Here is a 27,397-nt window from a genome sequence, read left to right on the forward strand (position 1 = left end):
TGACTGGCAAAAAAGGGTCAAGTGCCCAGTTCTGCTGAGCTAATTCTTTTTGTCGCGCTTAAAGTTCTTAATAATACGTGGATAGAATTTTCTTGATACTGTCACTGTCCATCAACAATTGTGCTCCCCTAAAGAAAGATGAAAAACACATGTACTATATTTTACTGACCATTTGGCGCACAGTATTATTGGGCACAATATCACTCGCCTATTAGTAATACCAAAATCTGCTTGGTATGTTTGTTTGTTGGTGTTCTGCTTGTTTTTCAATTCTGCTCTTTTTACCTTTTGAATTGCTCTTCGGGGACAAATGAAGTGTTTTGAATTTAATTGAATAATAATGAACCGGTCTGTTTGAAAACATTTTCACCACACCGGGGTGTAAGGCACATTAGCTTTGTGATGCATGTGTGTTAACTGCGAGTTTATTATAATTGTACTGAATGTTTATTTGTTAGATTTAGGTCTATTATGGTAGATTGAGACCGGACACAAAAAGTCTTGCTTGCTTTTTTTGGAGTTGCTTCGAACGAAGAAGAGGAGGGGATCCTCTGGCAGATGAAAAGGAAAAAAAGTTTGAACATCGCTAGTGAATCGAGTGACTAGTGGTTGTGTTATAACTTCGGCTAATGCTAAATGCTATTTTGGTTGGCAGCTCAACAGCTGCAAACAAGTCAATGTACTCAGCATTATGCAACATTTTTTTACTCGGTGATGGCAGCTACTCGATGCTGGCTGTGTTGTATATAACACTGGAAATGTGCAGCCAGAAACGCTCAGCTTGCGTTGGTCTGCTTGCAGCAAGAGGCTAGTAGAATAACATGTCCCATAATGTTTGGACACGTAAGCAGGAAGTAGTTGTCCTTCCGTTATGACGAAAACCTAGACACTTGCTAGCCGCTACATAAAATGAAGTTGAGGATATATGATATAGTTTGGGCTTATGGATTGCAACAGAGTGGTTCTAATAAAAATAATGATCCAGTCATTTTGGCCTGTATCAGACCCAATACCGATGCGGTGCAGCTCAGGTTCAGACCGGAACAAAGAGATCCGAACATATTAGTCCAATCCTAAGAGCTTTACACTGGCTCCCAATATAATAGTAGATTTTAAAATTCTGCGTGTGGATGGTTGTTCGTCTCTGTGTGCCCTGCGATTGGCTGGCAACCAGTTCAGGGTGTCCCCCGCCTACTGCCCGAAGATAGCTGGGATAGGCTCCAGCACCCCCCGCGACCCTAGTGAGGAGAAGCGGTACAGAAGATGGATGGATGGATGGATTAAAATTCTGCGACCAGTATAAATTGCAGAATGGATTATAAACCCAGTAAGGCTCTGAGGTCTGAACACCCGAGTGAATTTGTGGAGCCCAGAGTTCAAAGCAAACATGGTGCAGCAACATTTAGCTGTTATGCTGCATCCAAATGCAGTAGACAAAGGGGAAGTCATCTATAAGTGGAAATGTTTGGTTATAAACTATTTTCTTTGAAATAAAGCTGCATTACCTTGCCTAGAAATGACAGTCAGTGTTAGCACAAAAATCTTCAGGTTTCTGCTAGAAAGCAAAATAAAAAACAAAGCCTACTGGAACACCCTAATATTATTTGGGGTTAATCAGGGGCACTATAAATATGTGTTTTGCAGGCTCCAATATAACCGGAATGTCAATGTGATTTGTTTATTCTGAAGAGAGCCATATCCCAGTGGTGAGAGTGTGCACACTTGTGCAGTTAGTTTTTATATCAAGAGTTGAGTTAGACAAAACATTGGCTCATCAAATCTGATCCAATGTAAATACTGGAAAATTCTCTCGTAAGCTGCAATCAAACTACGTTCAGTCAAATAAGATCTTCAATATATTTACCTAATGTCACATATTAAGTTGCTCATTTGCAGCAGTTCAGCTTTCACAAGTGAACCATACAACTGATTTGTTTTTCAGTTTTTGACTCTTAAGCTCTGTATTAACACTCGCCAACTTCAGACTTGAAAGGTTTTTAGGGTCTTTAAATCCTCATTAGAATTTTTAACAAGCAACAGAAGTGTGTAATCACGGGTGCTTCCTCTAAATGATCCTGAACAGATAACAAAAGACCCAGACGTATAGCAAGGACCCATTAATGCTGAAAGATGCCCCTATCGCAGAAAACACTTCAGCGAGCATCAATTAAAAACGCAATTCCCTTCCCAGAGTAATTGTTGTCCCTCATTGACACGGCCTCGAAAGGGAATAAAATAATTTTATTCAAGAATCTAATTAAAGGTGAAAGGGAAGTTTTACTCCAAACAACAAGTTTCGATTGCTGACGCGGCTGTCAACTGGGGCAATTACGGAACTGTCAAAACTGTCACCAAGCCCCAAGTCGAAGCAGCCATCTGTGGCGGATATTTGCACATTTCACAGACGCTAGACACCCACGTACACAATAAATACACCCAATTCATTCATGATTTAATTCCATTCTAATTTACTTGGAGTATGAGTCCACTAGATAGAGATTTATGTGTTCCTCAGAAGTGCCCACAAACAGCAGAACTGAATTTGCATGTATTTTAGGACCTTGGCACAGCTCAATAAAACAAAAACCAAACAACAATTCTTGAATGGCGCTGGATAGACCTTGACAAGGCAATCTCATGTGTATTAGCACCAGAATCCTGGATATGAATCATAATCAGAAGTTAATCGGGTTGTCATTTGGTCAGATCAAAACTACATAGTAAGTATTCACAGCTTTGACATACGAGTGACCCACGACCTCTGCATTGTGAGGCCATTGTGCTAACCAGTCGGCCACCGTACATAATAATAATAATAATAGTAATAATAACAATATAATAATAATAATAATAATAATATACATCAGATTTATTTTATGCTTTTCTGACAAACATGATGCACTATCTGCTAATCCTCTACATTCATGGAAAATATTGCTCTTCATAAAAACATCTAGTAAAAATGTGATTAAATCAAAGTTAAACAGTTTGTACATTATGGCCTAATGTAACGAGGCTTCAGGATGTTCAGTGGTAGTTTACTTCAAAAGCACCAAACTGTGAACTGGATTTTGTCAATTGGAACGGGCAATCACACAAGTATCTTTGGTAAAATTATTCTATTACAGTGTAGTCTACAAACACCCAAAAATGTGTTTTAACTAGCATTGGCAGGATGTTGTACATTAGCGAATGAACAGTAATTAAAAAAATTAAAAAAACATGCATTATGCGTCTGCCGGCTCATTGGCCGTGTTCATGTCTTCAAAGTATTCCAGCTCCGATTGGCAGTAATTATGTAAAACTTTGATTTTGTCCATTTTTAGTTTACACTCTGGACATCATTTTCATTTCTTTTGTCGACCATTTTTTTGTGTTCGACTGAGCTGATTTTTTTCCCTGCCCTAATTTAATGCTGCAATTCAACTAATTTTTCAGCTCCACTTGGTGTTCCCCCTTTGGCCACTGAGGGGCAGCATAATACAGTCGTAAAGACAAACGACCAGCCAGCGTTATTATCAGTGACTCAATAGATTTAATGAATGTATTTTTTTCATCAGGGCTATCAAATTTAAGCCGGTGAATATTGAGATATTGTCTGTCTACATTAACAATTTATTCAGGCTTTGTCCTGACTCTGTCCCAGCTTTTTTTTATAACCACATATTGACAGAACGACTTGTTCTCAATGCGCTAACACTAATTAACAAGCAAAGCAATGTTTTATTCTGGACTTACATCCAACCATCAATGCATCGCTTCAGTGGGACTGCTTCAGCAAGGTTCAATTTGATCAGCTCTAGTACAGTGCACAAAGGCCGCCTCAGTGATCTGATGAGATTGGATTAGAATTTGTGAAATGGAAAAGGCTTGTAAGCACATGGGATTCGATGCACATCTTTAAAGTCTCCCCCTTCCAGCAGAATAATGCAAACTCATTTTGTCACAACAAAACTAAAATATTTGTCAAAAGAGAATTGGGCAAAGCACTCTCCAATAACATCTTACAAGCAATTCCCCAACACACTATTGCCAACCAAATTGTGCTACAGAAGTATGGCTCTGAATCATTTTTAATCACATGACATTTTTAACCGTTAATGAGGACACAGAAATGCACAAACACAGCTGTGGCCAGTTGAGTGTTTAGTTTTGACTATTTTATGCCGAGCTCATTAGTTTCCAACAAGCAGGTCATCATCAAGGGTCACAATATACATGAAGCAATGAAGTTGCATCAACAGTAGGGTGGCAGGTAAGATCTTTAATAGAAGAAAAACTGTTCAGATGGGGGAGAAATTCTATCCGTGTGGATAAGTAGTCGGGCTGAAAAGAAATTCACTATCACTGCCATCAATTCATGCGTTCATGGCAACGATCAGAAAATCAACATGTGGCACTTGCTTTTACTAACTGCAGAATGTTTGTGATTCTGTATTTTAACCGTGTGCAAACACTTTGTCAGTCTTCACGGTGAGAGGTGATAGATAAATCACACGCTCTGATTTACTTACTCCCACATGCCGAACATGAAATTGCAGTAAAGTGAAGACTCCTTTAAGCGTTTATGTGAGTGCGAATGGTTGTCTGTCTTTAAAGCTGCTCAGATGAGAAGCGAAACGTCTACTAAGACGACCAGAAGTCTACTTGCAACCCTGGGAGTACAATCAAAGCCATCTAGCAAAGACTCCAGCTCACTCATGACCCTGAACTGGATGACAGGCAGAAAATGAATAGCGTACTGGGGGAGAATGAGAGTTGGGCAGGCAAGGATGACAACTGGTAGACGAATAGTTGATAGAGGACAGAAATGTAAAGAAAATGACCAGACGGATGAGAAATTCCCCAGCGGAGGACTGATGACCGCTCACAGGAAGATGCAGTAACAGCAAGATGGAAAACTACGACAGATGGAGCTTCAAATTTTCACTCACTGAGTGATGTGGCAGAACATCACTCGCTGTTAGAAGATTTCACAATTGGTAAAATGAGTGAAAAAGTGAAAAATCCATTTTTAGCTCATAAGCAAGCACCGGAACACAGCTGCCCACCACGCGCCTCCAAGCGACTGAAATACAGAATTTGCAGTGTACATATTGTGTTTAACAAAATGTAACCATATTTAGAATTTCAAATGTACCTGTGGATGTGCTATATAAATAAAGTTGTATTGTGTTGTATAAAGATGAAGCTTGTGGTAAAATATATATGCGAGCACCTGTTCCATTCAAATGAATGAGAGTGAGCACCGCCTTTTAATATATTCCCATTTCTTCGTATTCATTCTCACCCTTTTCCTCTTTCCGTTGCAACCTGTGTCTTCCTTGACTGACACTCCATTTTTTATGGATTTCAAAAGTGATACAGTACAACATATTGTATGAGGATTCTCAGAACGCGATACAGGCTCGCACAGTCCACATTGCAAGTTCTTATATTAAATCAACCAATGTGCAGGAATGAGTGGCTGACTGTCATTTTTTGCAATGGTCAGGTCGTAGTCAATTTTCGAAGCATTTGTGAGATTAACATCTTTGTATGTCGGTGTTGTATGCTTAGCCGGGGGGTGTCAGTGAAAGTGTCACGAGCAGTGGGGCCCGAGTGCAGCACACCGAACCGCCGGACTTGTGGGAAAAGGCTTTTACTATCGATCTTGACAGGTTCAGTGACAAATGGTTGAGTAGTCACACAGTCAACTTCAAAGTCCTGACACTTTTCAAAGTCCCAATACAGAGTAGGTAACTTCACAGCCTGGACAGACATGGCTTTGGAGATTGAAAATGGAATCTTAGTACCAAGTACTGATAGGCTCTGCACTCAATAGAATGCAGAACAGGGACACACACTTCATTTATTGTGGAAGCAAAATTCCTCAAACAACCACAGGGACAGGCAAACGACCAGGCTGGAAATTCAGAGGCTGCCGCTTCAGTAACAGAAGATCAATCCACAGAGATGGGTTGGAAAGTCTTTTGGTCCACACATAAAGATAATCAGGTAACTTTTGTCTCGATTTTGATCCTTCCTGAGCAAGGACAACAAACGCGAGATTATATGATTAGCCTATAAAATTATCATGTGGTCTGAAGTGTGTTAAAATGAAATGTGCCCTCATAAAAGGGTCGGAAATGGGTTGGAGCCAACAATCTCAAGCACAATTATTTGTCATATAAAAAAAAAAAGATTTCTTAAGATTTCAAAAATTCTAACGTGTGGCTCACGGGCAGAGGTGGGCGTGGCTGAGTGGCTGTGACTGGTTGACTGGCTATGACCAACTGCGGAAGGAAGTTACGGAGAGAGTTTGGTTCAGTTTTTGTTTTGCCCTAAAAAGTTTTGATTGTATTTAAGAGTAAAAGACATTTGCAAAGCTGCAGGCAATCTTTCTTTCATTTTCTCTAATTTGTCACATTTTTTTTGTTTAAATGAAGCAGCTTAGACAAACACTGGTCCACTGTTTACTTGCTCATGGTGCAATAATCAATTGGCTGTCCCCCCTCAGTTCTGGAGCTTAGTTTTCCATCGCTGGTCGATTAAACCTTATTTACCGAACTAAACTGGAATGGGGAAAACGAGCAAAGCAAAAAGAAGCAGATGAAGTTGACACAAAAGCCCTTCTCGATGTGGCACCACCTCCATTGGACAAAAATCGTTTACTCTTTGATTGGGGATATGCTGTACATTTGAATGTGTCAGCATTACAATTTAAGAGTTAATAGTAATAACTACTTTCACACTTTTTCACATTTTTTTGTGTCCCCCACCTAATAGGCCAGTTAATTCTGCACCACATCTATTAATCTAGCTATGCAAGTGACATATGCTTATTTTGACATTTTGGCTCGGTGCTGCGCTATGAAATATTTCTGATGTAAAATAGCGTCACCTTCTAAACATAATGGCTAAGTTAAGTCAAAATCAAGACAAATTTAATCAGCTCTTAATCACAGAAACGTCTCAAAGGGCTTCACAAATTCTAATGACTTCCCCTGATCTTAACCCCCTAGAGGTCAAGGAAAAACTACAACAACAAAAATGTCTGGGGAAACCTTGAGAAGGGGCCGCAGATAGGGGAAGCCCCCTTCCTTTGAAATAATGTGAAAGTCCATTAAATCAGATGAAACGCTACAGAAAGACCCCGTGGGTAAAGGTGGTCCAGGCCCAATTCCAATTTGGTCATCCTCACCTCGCAATCTCTCCAAGCTGCGAAAGAGGGGGCGGGAGAGAGACTATAGAAGCGGCAGTCAAACCAACAAGTAGTTCAACTAAATGCAAAATTATATAAATAACTATTTACTCGTGTTTTAAACATTTCTACTGAGGTAGCCACTCTCATATCCGAGGGTAGGGCATTCCGGATCAGTGGTGTTCCAGTGATGAGGCTGACTCCACAGCCGAGTGTGGTCGCATCGGAACACTCCATTGAGTGGCGTATACGTAGCTGACGCGTTCCAAAGAATAAAATGGCGGGTTGTAGTTATGTCGTCTACAGTCCAAAAAAATCCTCATCTAAATAGACGTGTCTACTCATTACCACTTTCAGTCACTGTAAATATCCCGACTAGTGCTTTTATCCCATGCATCCTCATTGTGTTCAGTAAAGAAGCAGTGTGCAGCGTCCTAACAGCAAAATCTATGTACTTCTGCTCACAGCCGCAGTTCCTCATTCTCATATAAATCAGCCACGGAGAAGTTCATCTTTTTGATATGTTGAAGTGGTCATAGGTAGGGATGTCCACGTGAATCTTTGTGCCAATTGGATGTTATAAGCAACAAAAGTACAATGATTTCTATTGGAGAGTTTGTAATAATGACTGAGAGTTTGTTTAATGACTTTTAGTTACATGGCGAGTAAAAGGGGGGGCGCGGCCATATTACGCATTTGAAGTAGGGTGCCTTTCAAGTCGTCCCTCATTTCCTAATTCCTCCAAAATCAATGGGTAAAAAAGAAAATGATATCTAATTTAAATTTTTTGATTAAAAAAATGTATAAACTGATGAACAGAGTACTGGGGGAGAACGAGAGTTGGGCAGGCAAGGATGACAACTGGTGGACGAATAGTAACTAGCAGACAGAAAAAAAAAATGGGCCATCTTGATGATGATGAGCACAAAACAACAGTTTTAAATAGGTATTCGTGTTGTCTGGTTTTCATTCTCAATTTAATTATTTTTTTAAAGAGTTTTGAGCGACGAAATTTTGATTTGTGGATATGAAATTTCCCCAGAATAACTATTACATTCATAACAAAAGCTTGAGAGTGAAAGCAGAATCACTATTACCATTGATCAAACGGGATAAATCCTCTAGAATTTTTGTAGAATTTAATAGTATACTGCCAGAATATAAGTATCAATGTTTCGGGGGAACTTTGTTTTGCAGGATACGGTACCGTATGCAGTGAACCAACTGTAGTTTCAATAACAAACCAGCAGAGGGACCTAGTTGGACATGGTAAGTGATGTGGGTTGATGGCATTGTTGCAATGAACAGATTGTGCACTAGGTTACAGAAATATAACTACGCCCACAAACTCACATGAAATGCTTTATTAAAATATTTATTCAAAATATGAACAATAAAACAACGAGTCAATATATGTTTCTTCTATAAATACATTTGAATTTCATTTGCTAAAGAAAGATCACGCTTGACTCATGAGAGACCACCGTCCATTTATTAAAGAATCAGTTTATCCAAGATGATCACTTGTAATTTGCAAATATATTTCTGTGCGATTATTTATATCTTGATAAATCCGGTGAACTCTGTAGAGGACACTACTAGGTTTTTCCATGCATGCGGTGACTGGGATTCAACATATATTTAAAATTAATAAAATAAAACACAGCCAAATAAAAGCATGTGCATTGCTGTTGATTTGTAAGGGTAATTATTGCCTTTTCCAAAGATTCTAACAGTATTGTACAAAATGGGCTCTGGAGCTGAAAACGTCCACCTATTTTCTTTATTAGCGAAATGGCGTCCTCTGGTGTATGTCAAGGGCAAATTGGTTGAGAGAGCAATCAGTGGGTGTCTCGTGAACTCAAACGACCCTCTACCCAATAGTAAAGATATGTGACCATTTGATTGCGCCGAAAATAATAAAAACGGTACTTAATTTGATTTCATAGACAATCACAAGGGATTTTAACGTAAAAATGCTCTTGCCACACAGAATCATAGATTGCTTTGCAATCATGCACTACATAAATAAAATTGTATTGTACCATTCGGTTTTGGATTAAATAATTCAAATTGGAATCATTGGCTAGAATAGCATATAGAACTTTAAAGGAGACGTCAACAAAAATATATATATATAATAGAGAGAGAGCGAGAGAGAGTCTATGTAGCCCCACTACTCTTAACGTGACATTTTGATTAATATTGCATTTCTTAAATACGAATAAAGCAATAGAAAACAATCAATTTTTAATACCTCTCGAGCAGTTTGTAGCTCACGGCTCAGCTTGCGAAGGTCACATGCCCAAACACAGAACAACAGGTGAGCAGGATTTCCCCACTCTTGGGCAGTACAGTGGGGTCAACTGGGCCAGGTGGAACCGAAACTTGATTGCTTGCAGTTGGACAAGTGCTGGTCACCGGCGGCCCCCAGTTCCCCTCCCCAGCTCCGCTGAGCGTCCTGTCTGCATGTTGTGCTAGGGTACAACTAGCATTGATGGGAATGCCAGTCATATAACTTTGCTTGACTGTGGCTACCTGAGCCATGACTGACTGTGACGTCATATTCAGTCGACAGCAACTAACAAATTGGCCAGCCCTGATATGGATAAAAACAAGTGGGTGTCGCTGCATAAGTCGTTAATCACAAACACAATATTTATCATAATAAAAGTGTTAGAATTGTGTGGCTGCATTGAACATAGAGTAAAGATTTTTTTTATTAGATGCTTTAACTCATCTACAAATGAGTTCAGAAATATTCCATTCACACTCGAAGCACATTGAGACCACTGATTTACTGCACATTAGAGTATTTTTTTAATGGTTGGCTTATCACCGTTTTCACCCAACATTATCACGCAGCCAATATTTGAAATGTTTTATTTCACAGAATTTAGGACAACCAACTCCATAAAACAAAATGAAAAAAAAACAAGTGAAATTGGTCTCACTTGATTATTATTTTAATAAAAAAATATCCTTTCCCCTTGTCCATAAACCGTTTCAAAAGCAGAATAAACAGAAATTACAGGGTAAATTCAGAGAAGCGGAAAGGCCAATAGCATTTTTTGGCAAATATAAATATAGTGGTTTGAACTGGGTGTCTTGACAGCTCACATGGAAAGAGTGCATACATACAGTTTACGCGACAGTAGGACACTCGGCACTGCCTGTATCAATCTTTATTAATGTAGAAAACCAGGATACTTATTTACCAATTCAAATAATCAGGTTTATGACAAGGAAATATATATATACATTCAGCCAGTTCTAATAGTCTCTGGAGTATGACGTTTGTGTTGCCCCTTGCAACAACTTGATTGTCTACTCAGGGGCATAATTGTGAGAATATGTGTAGTCTGTGTAGTAATTTTGCGTCCCACCCCTGCCTGTTGGGTAACCCCAAGAGCAAGGACCCCCTCCGGGTCCATCCGGCCGTTCATGTCCTCGTCCCGGTCCCAGTCGTGGCCAGAGTCCAATCGGAGGAACTCCTCTCCCCCTGAACGGCCCAGGTCCCCTCGCACCCCTCATAGGCCCATGATTCATTGGTGGGGGTATGCCGCCACCTACATTGCTGTAGCCCATGCCACACATTTGCTGTGGAGGAAATTTAGGTCTGACTGCTGAGCCCCCTCTGGTGGCTACTGTGGGAACACCCACAGGAGCTCCAGGTTTGTCAGTGCAATTCACATGAGTCCTGCCACTAGGACAAGCGGCCTTGTTAACGCCAAGGATTTCCCCACTCTTGGGCAGTACAGTGGGGTCAACTGGGCCAGGTGGAACCGAAACTTGATTGCTTGCAGTTGGAAAAGTGCTGGTCACCGGCGGCCCCCAGTTCCCCTCCCCAGCTCCGCTGAGCGTCCTGTCTGCATGTTGTGCTGGGGTACAACTAGCATTGATGGGAATGCCAGTCATATAACTTTGCTTGACTGTGTCACCGCTGTCTATATAAGGGAGGGAGGGAGTGAGCGGCGGAGTCCCGGTAACTCCAGGTCCTGCAGGGTCAGAGCCATACGCGTGACCAAGCATCATGAGGTGAGGTGGAGGAGGGGGTTTGACCTCTAATGGGAGGGAGGCCAGATTAGCGAGCGGTCCGACTGTGGCGTTGACAGTAGGGGGTGTATTCGGGGTTGGGACTGTGACCACGGGGCGGTACTCCTGTTCTTGGTTGCTGCTGCAGGGTGAGGCAGGATAGGCCGGCGAGGCCGCATAACTGGATGAGCCAGTATAGGAAGACCATGATGCAGAGGGACACAAGAAACTTTGGTGGGGATTGACAGGAAAACCTCCAGGAGATGAGTTTCCCAGTTCTGATGAGCCGATGCCTAACTGGTTTGCAGCTTTGAACTGAGAGATGGCAGTTTTGAGAGCGTTGTATTCAGACTGCGGCGGAGTTCCATCAGGGGTGGCATGCTGGTCGGGGAGTGGTGGACGGAACTCTTCTGTGTTTGGAAGAGGCGGCTGTGGCAACATCACTGCATCCGCTTCGGGGTTCTGCTCTTTGCCGTCGACGACAGCGGGCGTCTCACCGTCATCAGAGTCTAATGACATGTCCTCCTCTCCCTCACACTCATCATTCACTACTGAGAAGACAGAAGGAGGTCAAAATAGAAATGTTTGGGGAAAGATTAAAAAAACAAAACAAAACAAAAAAAGAAACGAAAAAAAAAAACTGAAATTGAGGTGCAACAATTACTCATTTAAATTGACAACTAATCGATTATAAAATGAGTTGACTATTATGACAATTGACTAATTGTCTAAACTTTTTTTAATGAGAAATTTCCAAATATACTGATTACAGCCAACAGTAAATATTTTCAGATTAAGTAATTGAAAAAATATAATCAAACAGTTTAATTTATTATGACAATAATTGTTAGTTGTAGCCGAAACTGAATACAGAGCATAACTGTCGGAAAGACTTGGCTCTTTATGGAAATACCCACCAGTAGAGGGCGGCGTTGGGAGCTCATTTTGACTGATTGAGCCAATCAGGCTGTGGAACGCACCCATAATATCATCAATGCTCGCTATCATTATTCCATTCCTGGAATACTGTAGGAACATCTCAAAGGGCCTCTCTGAGAGAAAAAAACAAATGTCATCCAAATAAAATTTATATTTATACTCAAATACCTGAGTCTAATTCAAAATGAACAGACCTGTGACAAAAATGAGATGCCGCTGTTGTGTGTGCTGAGCTTGCAGCTTAATCAGGCATTCGAGATCAGGAGCCTGACGTGACTGGGCGTCGCACTCGTGGTATGGAAGGAACTCTACAAGGTGCTTCTTTTGATAGGCTGTCAGAAGGTTGAGCAGCCCCATCGCGTTGGTGTTCAACCTGTGACACGATACAATAGGTTAGCTTCCACAATGTCCTTGTCTCATCAAAGCTCACAGTTGGCCACACAGTTTTGGAGGATCTCAAACTGACCGGCCCATTTCTTTAAGCTTCTTCTGTGACTTGCAGTGCACCTTCCACTGCCAGGGCTGCTCAGGGGTACTTTGGTCCTCCAAGAACTTCAGCAATGCCTGCAAGCGATCTGAGAGAAAAAAAAAAAAACAATAAATAAACAAACGAACGAATCAGCTGATGACTGACCTTCATAAAATATAATGTGTTAAGAAGAACAACTAACCCTGTGTGATGAGGTCAGGACTAAGAACAAACTCATCGGACACCAGGAAGCCTCCAGACACAAACAGTTCATTGTAGGTGTGGTTCTTGACATCATCCAGAGTGTCAACACCAGCGAAGCTCACTGAGGGCATCTTCTTCAAAGATACCAGCGCTGGGATCTACAAGTTACAGATGACAGCCAATTGGGTGTGAAAATCAATTCATGTCCATGATAAATCCTATATTAAAAAAATGTATCGACTTTTATGAAATGTAGAATGCAGCGGAGACCTTAAGGATGAAGGATGTAGTATTACCTTGTGCACATGCGCGGCAATGTGTTCATTCTGAATGATGATAAGGAGTTTGTCTAGGCTGCTGCTGTTTTCCAGAAACATCTGCGGGGTGCATTCGCTGTTGCCAAGACTTTTCAAGTATTCCTTCAGGACAAAGAGAAACATTATTTTCTACTTGGAACTGTCGCCTCATGCAAGTGCTGGCCAACATAAGGAAGCATGACACGGAACGCCACATTAGCAATGTTGAACTGCCTTTGTTGGGTGGCGCATGTAATATTCGGACATTTGTTCGTGTTTATTGCAGTAATTCTCAACTTGTGATACGCAGGCTACCTTCAGTGGTCCACAAAGGAATTACTGAATTGAGGACTTTTCACGCGGCACTTGCTTTCTTGGCATTTAATGTAGGGCAGGGGGCAGGGATAACAGCACTTGGGTACAAGCATGCCCATATTTAGAAGTGGTTGCTTAGCAGCCTACCAGGAACTAGCATGGATCCCTTTCTCGGAGGTTGATATACTGCTGTTACCACTCTGAAGTCACTTGGTCAACCGCTCTCCTATTGGATGTGCCGTCTGATGTAACAGCGAGGAACATTTTTCTACTCGAGGCACGGCGCTCTCACAACATATACACATCGAGTGGGTTTGTCGACGGTGGGCTACGCCAGCTAAGCGCAGAGTGAAAAGGCCTTAAGGACAAAATTTGCCACATTTAAAATGTGAAAAAGTCATGCCAGTCAAAAAAGTTTCAACTTGGATTGCCTTCTTCCTCGTTGATCGTGAATTCATACTTTTTTACTGTGTTGCAGCCTATTGCAAACTTTTCCATAAGCTTTTTTTTCAAATTTTTTTTTTAATCAGGTATTTAAATTACTCACTTTTTCAATTTTTGAAAAAATATAAACTAAGTCGGAAAAACTGAGTAGGGCTCATTACTATTTGATTGTCACTCTATAATAATGGATTTGAAATCAACAGCACAATTTTTACTTTAAAGTGTTTTATTTCTTAAGGTAAAATTAAAGTAAAGTAAAATTTTATGTATTATTAAATGTATGTACAATAAATTTGCAATTAGTTTTTTATCCCTATATCTAAGAGCAACCATAATGTTCTAACGATATGCATAATATTAATTACATAAATAATTCATGGGAATAAAATGTCGCTCCTTTTTCACAACAACTTTACTGTTTACATGACTGTTTATCATTATGTAGGTGCTTTAGGAGCCAATCATTTTATTGTAGTGGTATTTGGTGTAAAAAGTGAGAAGCACTGACCAATAGAATAATAGTGGACAGAATTTTGACACTCTGAGTATGCAATTCTACTTTCAAAAGGCAAGAGTTTCTAAGACTTAGCCTTAACACTTGATTAGCATCTAAATTCTAAATGGAACCTCACACTGATTTCACAGTAAAGTAAAGAAGATGAGAAAGGGACATTTGTCGGTATTTCTGAAAGGTTATTACCTTTATCTCTTTGCAGACAGTACTTTCCTCGCCCTCATCCCCGGAGTAGATGTAGAACTTCACTGTATTCTTGGTGACGTCCTTAAAGATCTCCACCAAACTGCTGAAAACTTCTGGTTTGAGCTGACCAATGATGTTGCCCGGCATAAGTCCAGTACCAGTGCTGGCAGCGCCGGCAGCACCAGCGGCGGCACCAGCGGCAGCACCAGCGGCAACACCAGCGGCAACACCAACGCCAGCGCCGGCACCAGCGGCAGCGGCAGCACTGGCACTAGCGGCGACACCAGCGGCGGCGCAAGCGCCAGCACTGGCACCAGCGCCAGCGCCGGCACCAGCAGTAGCGCCGGAGGACGTAGCAGAGACTGACTTTTGGGATTTCGCTGATAACTCTGGGGGAATCTGGGAGGGAGAATAAGCCTCTTCCACAATCTCTGATGAAAGAGGATCCGATTTGGGCATACTTTCTGACGCCTCTTTTACAGGAGGACCTTGATTACTAGTCTGAGATGAGTTTGTGTTCATCAGGGGGGGATGTACTTCAGGTTTGTTAGTTCGCATGGATGACGGCATTGGTAAGTCTGCTATCGCCTCTGCCGGCTCCGGGGAATAGGCTTTGGGTGAAACAGGTGGGGCTGGGATAAACTTTTCCAACTGCTTACTAAGTGCTTCAACATGCTCCTGCACGGAGACAGGAGTGACATGCTCCGTGACAAAATCTGAGAAGGAGCTCCTATGCTGCCAAGAATTGAGCAAAGGTAGCCGTGGAGGTAGCTGCGAGTTGTATGCGATGCAATGACTCTGCATGATGTTTTTAATGTCAGAAGTGAGGCTGTGCATTTCCTGGTTGAGAATGGTGTCCAAGCTGATAGAAGGCCTGAAAGGAGCTTCCTCTGCTAACGGTAACGTTGGTGCCGTCTTTTTCACATCAATCGGCGAGGGCATCTTTGGCTCCAACCTTTCCATCGTCACAACCTCTGGTTCACGCTCAGGCTCAGGCTCAGGCTCAGGCTCAGGCTCAGGCTCAGGCTCAGGCAGGGACTGTATTTTTTCTGAAAGAGACCCGAGTGCAAACTCCTCAATAATGCCCAAAGAACTACAGTGAGGACCATAAATAATGGGACAGGGACACAATTGTCATATGCTGGCTCGAAACATCACTGCAAAGGATTAGATGCAATGTCCAAATATTTATGGACCTATCTGTACATCCAAAATTTGACAATAAAATGAATGAATTTACCTTCATTTGTGGGTATGGCACAGGTTGTGCTCGCTGAGGTTTGAGCTTGGTCTACTGGAGAGCCTGCGCTTATAGCACTTCCGGGGCTACAGTCCATATCCTCCTAAACAGACAACATAAACATCATGAGCTGACTTAACTAACACCACTATGTGTTGGAAGCAAACAAATGTCAGAATCAGTAGTTCACATCTCACCTCCGTGTAGTTTGTTTGTGATGAAGGCTCAATTTGTTTGCGAGAATTGGAGGCTGGAACAACGGGTTTCACCTTTTCAGGACCTGTTGACTGCTCACCGTGGTTCGATTTCACAGATATTGATCCCTGAGCAACGGCTTTATTGAGAGTGGAGAGCAGTATCTTGAGAAGACGCTGGGTCTCGTGAACTGCTGTTGTATTGGTGTTGCCACAAGCCCTCAAGTCAGTGTCATAGATTCCCATGCTTTCCATTACTGCTGTCAGATTTTCATTCTGACCACCGTCTTCTCCCGTCTCCTCTGCTGGTGCCCCTAGGAGGAGGAACAAAATGTGCGAAAAATGTAACAATTTTTTTTAAAAAATTGCATTTGTCCAGCATACATGCAAGGGCCCCAAACATGAATAAAAACCCAAGGCTCAAAATAACCTTTTGACCCCTCACCCTCCTTTGAGGATCTGTTTTGCGCATCAATGGCTTAATTTGAGGACCAATTTTGTACTTTTGAGAATATTTTTTTTTTGCAGATTAATCCCAGGGATTTGAACCAAGGCTTTTATTAAACAATACAAATATGACAATATAATAAAACAAATGATTTTTTCCCATTTTTTATATAATCAACTGTTTTTATTTCTTTAATTCACATTGTGAATAGCAACCAACTATTTTGTTGCAAAAACATTCAGTGGGGCAATTTTAAACACAAATATACATTTAGTTTCCTTCAAACTTGAAACCCTTGAAAACTATTTAATTATTTCTAGTTTATTCAAGCAGTGAGTGATTTTAATATAATCTGGAAAATCTAGTGCAATTAGTTAGACTTAAGAAAGTTGCATTATTTGAAATTAAATCAAATTTTACTTTGAAGATACAAATGGGAACTGAACGTTTATGCTGTTTTGGTAATTTTGCACAAATTAAATCAAGTAAGTGATACTTTGAAAGACAGCTTTTTCTTAAACATTTTCAAAACGTATGTATAACGAAATAGCCCTGTCCACACAAAAGCACTAAAAATGAGCAGGAATTGTGTAGATCACAGGTCGCGCTGAAATACTGCCACATAAATGGCCAGAAAACAGTAACAGCGCATGTGTTGTGCAGAAAATTCTTTGGACTGATGACAAAGTTAAAAAAAACACAAAAAAAACCTACAAACAAACTTGACTGGGAGTCTCTCTGACGGCAGATTGTGTTGTGACCGTAATGCAGATTCTTCTTCACCAACGAGGTAAAAAGGACACTAAATCTATTTTCATTTAGATCACAGAGCTTTCCTTACTTACCCCTGCTGCTGGGTTCGCCATTACTCAATAGATCTGTGCGTTGATGTTTGTTCTTGTCTCCCCGTTCTTCGCCTTCAAATTTCCTCTTGAGGTTGTTGGACTCCCAGGCTCCATCCTCTTTTTCTCTCACGGGATCCTTAACTAGTGATTTCTTGTGGAGTTGGATCAGCTTCAGTAACTGTTTCATTTTGTCTTTATCGTAGTCGCTCTGTGATAGCAGCACCTTCGCTGGCTGTGGTTGTGACGGGGGCTGGGATTCAGTGTGGGACTCGTGCTGCAACTGGGCACCGTTTGAATGGGCCAACCCCAGTCCCTGTCGGTTGGTCTCTGAGGTTGGATTCTCCTGTGCGAGTCGTTCTGGTGGCGCTCTTTCTGACAGTCTCTCAGATCGGTCAGAGCCACCCCAATCAGAAACGGGGCTGTACTCTACAGGGACTGGGGCAGCGACAGGTGTGGGGTTGCTTAACCGTTCGATTATGTCCTTTGCCTTGTTCAGGGGTAAAGTGTAGTTTGATGAGTTGTGGATATAAGACCGCAGTATGGCTTCCATGTTCCCTTTGGGTCTGGGTAAAGGAACCGTATATGGCCTGTCATCCACATGATATTTGTAGTCTGGCAAGATGAACGGTCGCACTCTTCCCGAGTCTACGCGGCTTAAATAGTCCGTGGCTTGTCGCTCCACACCGGAACTTGGGTCTTTGCCTGCGCTTGGGCGCAATGTGAAAAAGGCGTAATGCAAGGCAGGGATGAAACGTTCCATAGATTGGAAATTGGTGTGTGGTCCCGCTGTCAATGGCTCGGGCGTGGATAGTCGGGATGCTGCGACAGACAAAACAAAGTAAGGCCTAATATAAGATGATAGCTTATTATTAAGTACTGACTGAAGCTTGAAACAGGACTATGCCTCATCAGACCACAGATAACCTGTAATCTTTCTACATGAGTAAACACAATCATCAATCAAGAGTTTTGCATCCCATTACTTTGATAGAGCTTCCTCCAGATGCTCACATAAAATATAGATAAATGAATGTGAATAACTCACAATACTTGAAAACCGCCCTTGACTCGTGAAAGAGGAATATTGCTTGCAGGCTCTTTTCAACCCGCCCCCGCCGTTCTGCAAAAGAAATGGAAACTTTTTAAAAGCGTAATCCTCACCGGAGCTAACAAGTAGGAGGCAAACTGGCAGTTGAGAATGACGTATGTGATGATAATAAAAAAGAAACAGTTGCTGGCACCTTTGGACTCCACCATCTGTGATGAGGACAACAGGAAGAGAAAGCCCCGATCAAACAGGGACTTCACCAGCACCTACAAAAGAAGGTAGACATCATGGTTAAAAAAAAAAATTACAAACAAAACTAGTTAGTGTGTCATTATAAAAACATGTGAGCCATTTGCTGCCAATTTTCTTATCCCATGTTAATCTATGTTGCTAAAAGCTCACACTGTTTTCTTTTGGCAGTGCTCACCAAGAGACTAAGATGCTGCACAGCAAGCAATGTGGCCCAAACTGAATGGTCACGCAGTGTGCGGGCTTTCATGAGTGGACGATGATCAGTCACCTGTTTGGCTGCGATTCAAAATGTCAATCGTCGGCATTGTGATATTGCCGAGGTAAATGCCGATCGAAAATGCACAACCTTTCACAAAAAATTAACTTCAAGCGCAAGCGGTGTAAAAAAATTCTTAACTGTATTTATTAGGGGTGACCCGATCTGATATTTGTATAATAGTTCGGTCCGTTATCAGCCAAAAAAAAACAGATTTATTGGTCTACATCCAAAATCTCCCAGATTAGCACTCATAGGCAAGCAGTCCAGTCCATAAACCACTCCTTGTCTTGTATCCAGCAGCCTATGGATCTAGCGTGCAGAGCCCAATTGATAAAAAAAACACTCCTGTAAAGGAGCTAACAAAGATTTCGGCTGTGTGGGATTCACCATATTTTACATTTTTTTTTAATAAATACTGGCGCTGACATAAAAATATCCCGAGCGCACGCACTGCTGTCATTCACTTGAATGAGAGTCGTAGCGGGGCTCCCTCGGTGGTCACCCGCACAACGGTCATGGTGGAGGCTTCAGCTGGCGGCTGCAATGTGAAGATTGATGACCAGTGCCTTTTCCTTTTTAAATGTATTTATACTTTCGCTGCTGGACTTGATAATCGTGTCGACTTAATCAACATTGGATTACAGTACAAATTGATGAGTTGACAAGCACTTTCAAAATCCCGAAGGAGATTGCGCAACCGGCGGGATCTACGTGAATTGCTCTGGCAAACTCTTTAAGCAGTAAACAAAAGTGGAATGACGGCGCTAAGATAGCAATGCAAGCCGCCTCTTCCAAGTCTCTACAGGTGATTTGGAACAAGAACTAGTGGGAAATGGCCATGTAAGTGACAATTGCAGGTTATTAATTACTTAAACCTGGCTACATGCTCAGATTCTCCACCTTTCGACGCAACTGCACTTGAGGCTCACCGCAGCACAAAGTGAATTTATCATCACCAGCTGACGTCCGAGATTGTGCAGAGGACAACAAACGACACCTTTGTTGCATGATTACAACCCCGGTGGGGTTAAGTGCTTCAGAAAGTGGATGGATGGACGTCGTAATAGTCATGAATACTTTTTGGAAGAACGGACGCAATGCAGCTATGTTGAGTGATATTTCAAATTACTTATTTTGGTACATATATAAGACCTTCATTTGAAAATGACCACCAGCACTGAAATAGGGTCCTGAATTTATTTAAAAATATGACGCATGTGCACAGGTATGTGCTATGCGCATCGTTGAAAGGTCAATGTCAAGTAAATAATTCAGTGATTTATTCAAGGGATCAATCTCATGTGCAGTCCTGCTGTAATGTTCCTGACAGAATTATAAATTAAGAAAATTAACATAATTTTTTATGAAAAAAAATCACTAAATTGCCAGCTCTGTGAATGTGATTCAGTCATAATTTTTTTAACATTAGCGCTGGTGCGACCAAGTAAAAAAAGTTGGGCACGCCAGCTTACAAGTCAAAAATCAGTCTACAGTGCTGCTTTAATTTATTTTTCATTTATTTTATTCAAGTACAGTACATTTTTATGTTTTGGGGTTGAATTCATGTAACCCAAAAGTTTGTAATAAATGGGTCATATTTTCTCATAACTACGGTTGCCTACTAATTTTATTTGTTAATAGTTCAATTTGATCAAATCTTTTCTAACAATTCATGAAAAAAAAATAGGCATGTATTATCCCTGCTGATATCGCATAAGGCAATATCGGTCACAGACATCACTCCAGGCCGGAATATCGTTATCGGATCGGAAGTGAAAAAAGTTGCAGTGTCGGTTGATGTGTGGGTCTCAATTGCTTGGCATCGCCGACTGAAATTTTTTTGTTTGAATTTTTGACCACATGGCTCTTTTAATGTCAACAATTTTTGAATATTTAAGAGTCGATACCAGCTTCTTTGGTTTCTTTACTTTAAAAAAGCGGCTAATAAGTCATTTGAAGGGAATCCAATTTTGTGATTTGCATCATTAGAGGCTTTTACAGGTAGAGAGGTGACTCACCATCCGATCTTTCTCCAATTTGTTTATCAGTGCTACCAGACTGCCACTGGTCGGTTTTCCTTTTCCTTCTATAACCTCAAAAAGGCTGCTTGACATCCCATACTTCACCACTGCAACAAAAGAAAACGTGTAACTGTCAAGCAAATGATCATGCCTGTAGCACTCATGGTCCGATCATTGTATGTTACATTTGCAGAATCTCTGTGTTACTGACCTTCCCGTGATGTGCTGTACGTGTCCCAAGAGAAGAGCACTGCAGGGATCTTTCTCTTCACCTGGTCAAGATGCATGCCTTGATTCATCTCGAGCTTCTCGGGACTGTTGAGTGAACCCAACATTCCATTTTTACCAATGAAAGTGTTAGTAGCATTTAGCTTAGTTCAAAGTCATTGCTTAGCACTTATTGATAGCATAAATTATTTGTAATTTCTCCTAGGGTGTCAACCCAAATAAAGCAATGTTTACATTTGCCATGAATACAGCCAGTGCAAAATTGACTACCTCATTCAAACAAAAGCCAAGTTGCATTATGGGATGGGGTTGCCATTTTGGGCTGGCTGTATCCATGGTGAACATAAACAATACCGCATATGAAAAGACTGTAACGTGTTAACTGGGGATGTAAAGATTCATCGAAAATTGATTTTATATCAACTGCAACAAAATAAATAAATAAATCAATCAAAGAAACGATTCGCAACACTATGTTAACCAGAGCTCTCTCATGTCTGTGCTGGAAAACAAACTGCATTGCTATGCAGAATTACTTTATACAATGTAAACCTCCCTTTCATAGCAGCACAACAGTAATAAATGAGCAACTTAAAAAGGAAGCTTTGCTGATGCTTGATTTAATTTCTGACAGGGACGGTCATGCTCGAAAGAAATTAGAAATTTAGAAATTAGAAATCCCTTTATTGTCATTGTACTCAAGTGTGCAACGAGATTGGAGGGCTCCCCTCTCCAGTGCAATACAACAATAATACAGACAAATATATAAATTAGATAAGCTAGCTATAGTTAGGATGCACAGGCTACCCTGTGCGTCTGATGGAACACCGCACACGATGTCCTGTTGTGGTACGCTAATATTGTAGCATCTACTGTGGATTGTGGCGCCATTTGTCAGCGAACTCACGTGTATTAAAAACCAAAACACTGTTTTTATACACTCGATTTTGATAATGGCTGGATGACATCGAAATACCAATCTCACCAAGGTACAACATGACGCATTTGCCACATGCCATGAACGGCAACACCCAACGATAAAACATAACCTACCTAGGTTGTTAGAATATACTAATTTACAGTGCTAAAAAATATTGGGAAAAAATGGATTATGCGTGTTGATGTGGTAAGAGTTGTGTTTTGCTGAGCTATGTTAAAACACGTCCCGATACAGTGTTGTCATGTATTTCTATAGTGTTGTATTTATTTTTAACCACCCAGTGGTTAAAAAAAAAAAAAAAAAAGTAAATGTGTCATTCTGCGACTAGAACGGACTAATTGTATTTTCATTCATTTCAAAGGGAAACATTTCAGAACGATTTAAATGCGGAAAGCGAAATTCCACTATATATAATGTATACTCACAGTTTGAATGGAAGGTAGGCCCGCGAAGATGATCGTAAACGGATTGGGAATAACTCCTGACCCTTGGTTACCAGTGGACCACTCCACACAGAGTAGCAGCGCCGCCCTGCAATTGCATCAAATGCAAGTTATCACTTTAAAAATGATACAGCTAGTGATAAAATATTTAAGACGATAGATCTATTAGGTTGTCTCTAAAACGGCCTGTCAGTTGGATTGGGTAGATCGCTTTGCACTTGACTCTTATACAAGACAATTAATCGAACGTTTTTTTTTTTTTTTTCAGAAATCTGCTCTCAAGAGTCCCGACTAAAACCCCATCACTGTTTTGTGGGTTCCACTATTGTAATTTACCACGGGGTGTCATTCAATATATTTTACAAAGAATGTTCATTTGAGATTTGAGACTACCAACAGCATGAAAGCCTACCTATCAAAAGTTAACTTTTTTAAAGACAATTCAAAGATTGATTTAAGATATGTTAATGACAATTAAGACCTTGCTTTTGAATCTGTGGGAACCATGTTGGAAGTATGAAGCTGCTGTCTGGACTACACATTCCTGGTTTAATGTAAGTAATCAGAGTAAGGTAATAAAAAAAAAAAAAAAAAAAACTTTCGTCTCTCCTGGTCTAGTATGACAGACTTATAACACTCACAGATAACAACAAATAATTACGCGTGGCTCAGTCTTTTACAAACTCATGAATATCAAACATTTTACCTCGACTTCCTTCAGAGGAAATTACGCCAAGCCTATTAAACAGAGAATCACAAAGCCTGTTAAACAAAAGACCGCAGGGGAGACTTTGCAGATGTTTTTCACTCTGAATGTTTTACCTGTGTGTCGATAAAGTGGCTGCAGCATCCTTGCCTTTGTACTGAAAAGAAACTACAGCATAGGGGCACACTTGCCTGGGCCGTGCTTTGATTTCATCAAATGCAAACTCGAAAAAATATTGCTGGAAGACAAAAAGGCAGTTATGTTAAAAACAGAGAAGCGAGGCATTCCATCGACAGCGTTTGTACCTGTGTGAGCTCAAATGCTCTGTAGGACAGCAAAGACGTAACCCGATTGGCACTTTTGGACAAATGACAATCAAACTTGGTTGCCGGTTCCTTAGCGTTGTTTGGCATGTTCTCGTGGATGTGCTTGACTCTTCCCTAAAAGGACAAAAAACAGCTACAGTTAGCTCTGGAACCTTGACAATGTCAAGAAGTAAGGTAAACATGAAATACTTACCCTCATAACTTTAAAAATGATTATGTCCCCAGATGAACCAACTTCAAACGGATTGATTTGTAACAAATCAGAGAATTTGGAGAGATATACGCCTACAGTGAAATAGAAATTGGATTGAGAAAAACATTTCACAGAGCAGCGCATGAGCAGCTGTCGCTTATGCAGCCATGTCACTTACCCACTGATGCATTTCCTACTGTTGTTATCCTTGAGTGTCCCACGGATAAGCCCTTCTCACAGGTCCACTGAAGCTAAAACATTAAAGGGAACAAATTGTCAGGAGACCAAAATTCAGACTTTCCATTTTATACGTGTGTAAAGTACCCCGACGCTGAAACAATACCACTGCAAAATCCAACATCATCACTCAAAGCAATGGAATCATTGATTAAAAAACATGGGACATCAATTCATGTACCACAACAGACATTACTTTCATTAGCTGTGGCATTACGGATTACAGGTTAGTATATTTGACTTTTGGGAACCAATTGGTTGGTGACCCGCCACTACTATTGTTAGGTGCCTTGGAGCCTGAATAAAGTATGCTACATCCTACTATCGCGCGCAAATACACATTATGCATATCTTACAGGAGTGACTAATAAGCAGCTTGGTGCAGACACACTGCTGCAAATGGTATCATTTCACTTTTGACGACAAGCTATTGCGGCACTTTTCGAGTGCCATATACATGCAACCCCACAAATGGACACGTACAGCTCAGAAAGAAACATTCATTGTCCCCTTTCCAGCCTGCCTCTAATGTGTGAACAAGGACGAGTAGCAAAAATTACCTTGGATTTTTCTGGGTATAAGAAGCAGTATGATTCTGTCAGTTCTTGTTCTGTCCGCCCCTCTTGCTTCATCTCTCTCCGCTTCTCGATGAACTGAAAAACAGTTGAGACCAGGTTAAATTGGAAAACATCACAAATTTAACATAAATCCATCGCAGAGTACAAGGCCGGTAATTAAGACTTCCCTTCTGTCCACAAAACTATTTATGCAATTAAAAACACAGGTTTCTACTAGAAATATTATGACCTGATTTGAAATGTGGACTGACCTCCTTCTCAAGAAGCTCATTGTGAATGAGCCTGGCCTTGCTGTAGGAGAACGTTCCTCTCGATGACGCATCCAGGTAAAAAGAGGAAATAAGCTTCACAAGGTCGTCCAACTCACGACTGTCAGGTGGCAAAAGCTGGAACAAGCCTGTGCACACAAGTAGAAGGCATGTGGATTAGAATGGAGCTGTGGAGATGTATTTATGTTATTTAATCTTTTAAGGTTCAAGGAGCTATGTTGAGAAATATTCACATTATCACATTTTACGAGCAGGTTGTCAATCGGCGATACCACACAAAACATTCCCCAAAAAGGCCACGTCAGCAAAAAAATCTATTTCTCCGGAACCTATCATCCAATTTTCAAAATTCTTTGTGTTATTTTATTGTTGAAGTGGCCGTTTCAAGACCCTCCAATTCAACATACTTTGATTTTGGTATAATCTTGTCACGTTATTGTTAATAGGTCACAAGTTATACCCAACGTTGGAGAGAGTGAAGTGAGTGATGTGCAGTGACCCAGCAGCCTTCCATCGTGCAGATTAAAGAGGAGAATGTCCCTACACAATCATCAAACGTAACGCGCCATCACTAAAGCTTGTATTAAACCACACAAACACATGCAAAGACGTTAACACACTACACTCATTGTTACGATTACGATTATTTTGTGTAGAGCGAGTAGAAGGCAAAATACAAAGCTTTCAGTTGGGTTCTTGCCCAATAATTGACAATTTCATAAGCAAATGGGATACGTTAGGAAGGTATGGCCACATTGATGAAGCCTTCTGTGACAGTATACACATAGAGGTGATGCTTCACAGGAAGCTTTGTGACAACTCCAGCCCGTGGGAGCATTTTACACTTTAATATTTAGTGAGACCAGAGGGTAATCTATGTCGAGAATGTGTGTCGGACTTGTGATGGCAAACTGGGATCTCCATTTCAAAGAAATGACAATAATGGCAGTGCCGTTATATGAATCCTTGACTATCAATGGGGGTCAATGTCATTGTCTGACCTCCGCAGTTGCAATATTTAACCCAACGGGCGGGTCAAGAGGACCAGTAAAAGGTCAACAACCCAAATAGTGTGGGTTGGGTGACTTGGAAGGGTAGTTCTCAGAAAGAAACTTTAAGGCACCTTCACAGCAACGCTGCTTGTCCTTACACGAGACACTGGTCGCCACTCTGTTTCATCACGTCACAACAAATGACTTGTGTGTGTATTCCACTGGGAAAGCACCGTTTCGATCAAGGGCGACGAGCATTTTTTTTCAGTTAGCGCGGACAGTCGGCTAGTTAGCAGGCTAGCAACATGCAACAGCAGCGGCGGCAGACACTCGAAAGACAGGACACGCTCTGTTCCAAATAGCAGCCACACGGAACCACCTTTCCGTTCTTTCTTCCTCGGGATTTGAAAAGGCTTCCGAGGCCGCTCCTCGCTTCGTCTCTGGCCCGGCGTGGGGGAGCCGCTCCAGCTCCGGGCGTCCGCCTGCACGCTGTTGTGCCGCTCGGGGGCTTCTTGCTCGGGTATTACACAGTCTCCACAGCCAGGCTGATCGCCATTTTGGTTGGCTGTGGCCGAGGTGGCGGCTGAAGTCTTCTGGGGCTCGCCGCCTTCCTGGTGTGAGATGCCCGTATTGGTGTAATCCGACTCCCTTTTCCCCATCGTGCTGGGGTTTAGGGCCATTTTCGGGGCGCCGTGCACGACTTCGGGCGATGCAACGTAGGCCTGTAACGAATACGAGCCGCTTGTCTCACACACATACGCCGCTCCTCAGCCTGCCTCCGCCATTGTGAAAATGACGTAGACGTTCTTCTCCACTGCATTACGCCAGCGTCACCGTGTTTACATACCAGCAAATCTGCGCCACCTAACGTCAGAAAGAAGAAGTGCGGAATGCAATGACAGTTGAGAGAAGCGTTGGCCCACTGGTGTGCAAAGGGGTCCATATGCGGCAGCCATTTTTTTTGTGGGCCTGCTATTTATTATTCATTCAGTTCAGTTCAATTCAATTAATTCGCCTTTATTTAAGATCAAGTGCCTCTGGGATTGCCCTTATTTGCAGTGACAAAACGGTGTGATTAATAATTAATTTAATAATTATAATTTAGGCCACCTTTGGGGTGGATTTAGATTATTAACCCCAGAGCAAAGTCACATTCAACCCATTTGGACGTGTACAATCCCGACCCAACACTCAGGGTCACACGCAGCCCAACTGGTCTACAGTAGCCACTGGGGCAGTCCAATTTGTGTTGGGTTGCCCACATAACCCATAATGGGTTATTTTTAACCCAACAGTTTTAAATGTGAAAAAGTGAATTAGTTGGTTCTTTGTTGTTGCTGTTGGTGCATGTTGTGTTGTTGCTAACAAAATGTACAGCTTTCTTTTGGGATAATGCTGCAAGAAAAAAAAACTGGTATGCGTTCATTTAAGGAAATAAGAATGAAAGGTTGAATGTTATGATATTATTTGAATTTTTAAGTGCAAAATACGTGAATTTGTTTTATTGTTGAATTGTAAAACATTTGAACGTTACAAGATAACATTCATTTTGGGTAAAATAATAAACTAAATAAATGACGAAAAATACACTTT

At 41.3% G+C, this 27,397-nt stretch overlaps 1 protein-coding gene across 2 annotated transcripts; it reads right to left on the minus strand.

The window, feature by feature from the left end:
* Positions 1-9,979: 9,979 nt before the first annotated feature.
* Positions 9,980-26,624, minus strand: tasorb (transcription activation suppressor b). 2 transcript variants are annotated; one of them, XM_088291545.1, is made up of 23 exons: positions 26,184-26,624; positions 24,795-24,940; positions 24,526-24,618; positions 23,907-23,979; positions 23,729-23,820; positions 23,515-23,649; positions 23,326-23,447; positions 23,210-23,241; positions 22,486-22,591; positions 21,104-21,207; positions 20,890-20,999; positions 18,554-18,626; positions 18,358-18,432; positions 17,313-18,131; positions 16,023-16,333; positions 15,826-15,928; positions 14,586-15,634; positions 13,127-13,249; positions 12,829-12,988; positions 12,624-12,732; positions 12,352-12,530; positions 12,136-12,270; positions 9,980-11,766 (listed from the first exon to the last, which is right to left on the minus strand). In XM_088291545.1, exons 1-23 carry the CDS (start codon positions 26,482-26,484, stop codon positions 10,511-10,513), a joined length of 5,706 nt encoding a protein of 1,901 aa, XP_088147671.1. In that variant the 5' UTR covers positions 26,485-26,624; the 3' UTR covers positions 9,980-10,510. The 2 variants fall into 2 exon arrangements, with proteins under 2 accessions (XP_088147671.1, XP_088147670.1); XM_088291544.1 differs by having other exon boundaries at positions 9,980-11,769.
* Between the last annotated feature and the right edge of the window lie 773 nt (positions 26,625-27,397).

This window comes from Idiotropiscis lumnitzeri, chromosome 3, assembly GCF_059441095.1.
Source record: "Idiotropiscis lumnitzeri isolate Australia: NSW breed Sydney's pygmy pipehorse chromosome 3, RoL_Ilum_1.0, whole genome shotgun sequence".
In the NCBI taxonomy this organism is placed as follows: domain Eukaryota; kingdom Metazoa; phylum Chordata; class Actinopteri; order Syngnathiformes; family Syngnathidae; genus Idiotropiscis; species Idiotropiscis lumnitzeri.

Bases quoted from the DNA above. Each gene is read 5' to 3' on its own strand.
- tasorb (XM_088291544.1), bottom strand. From the start codon at position 26,484: ATGGCCCTAAACCCCAGCACGATGGGGAAAAGGGAGTCGGATTACACC. The intron at 24,619-24,794 runs GTCAGTCCACAT...ACTGTTTTTCAG, and splicing joins ATGAGCTTCTTGAGAAGGAG to TTCATCGAGAAGCGGAGAGA. The intron at 11,770-12,135 runs GTGGGTATTTCC...CTGTCTTCTCAG, and splicing joins CCCAACGCCGCCCTCTACTG to TAGTGAATGATGAGTGTGAG.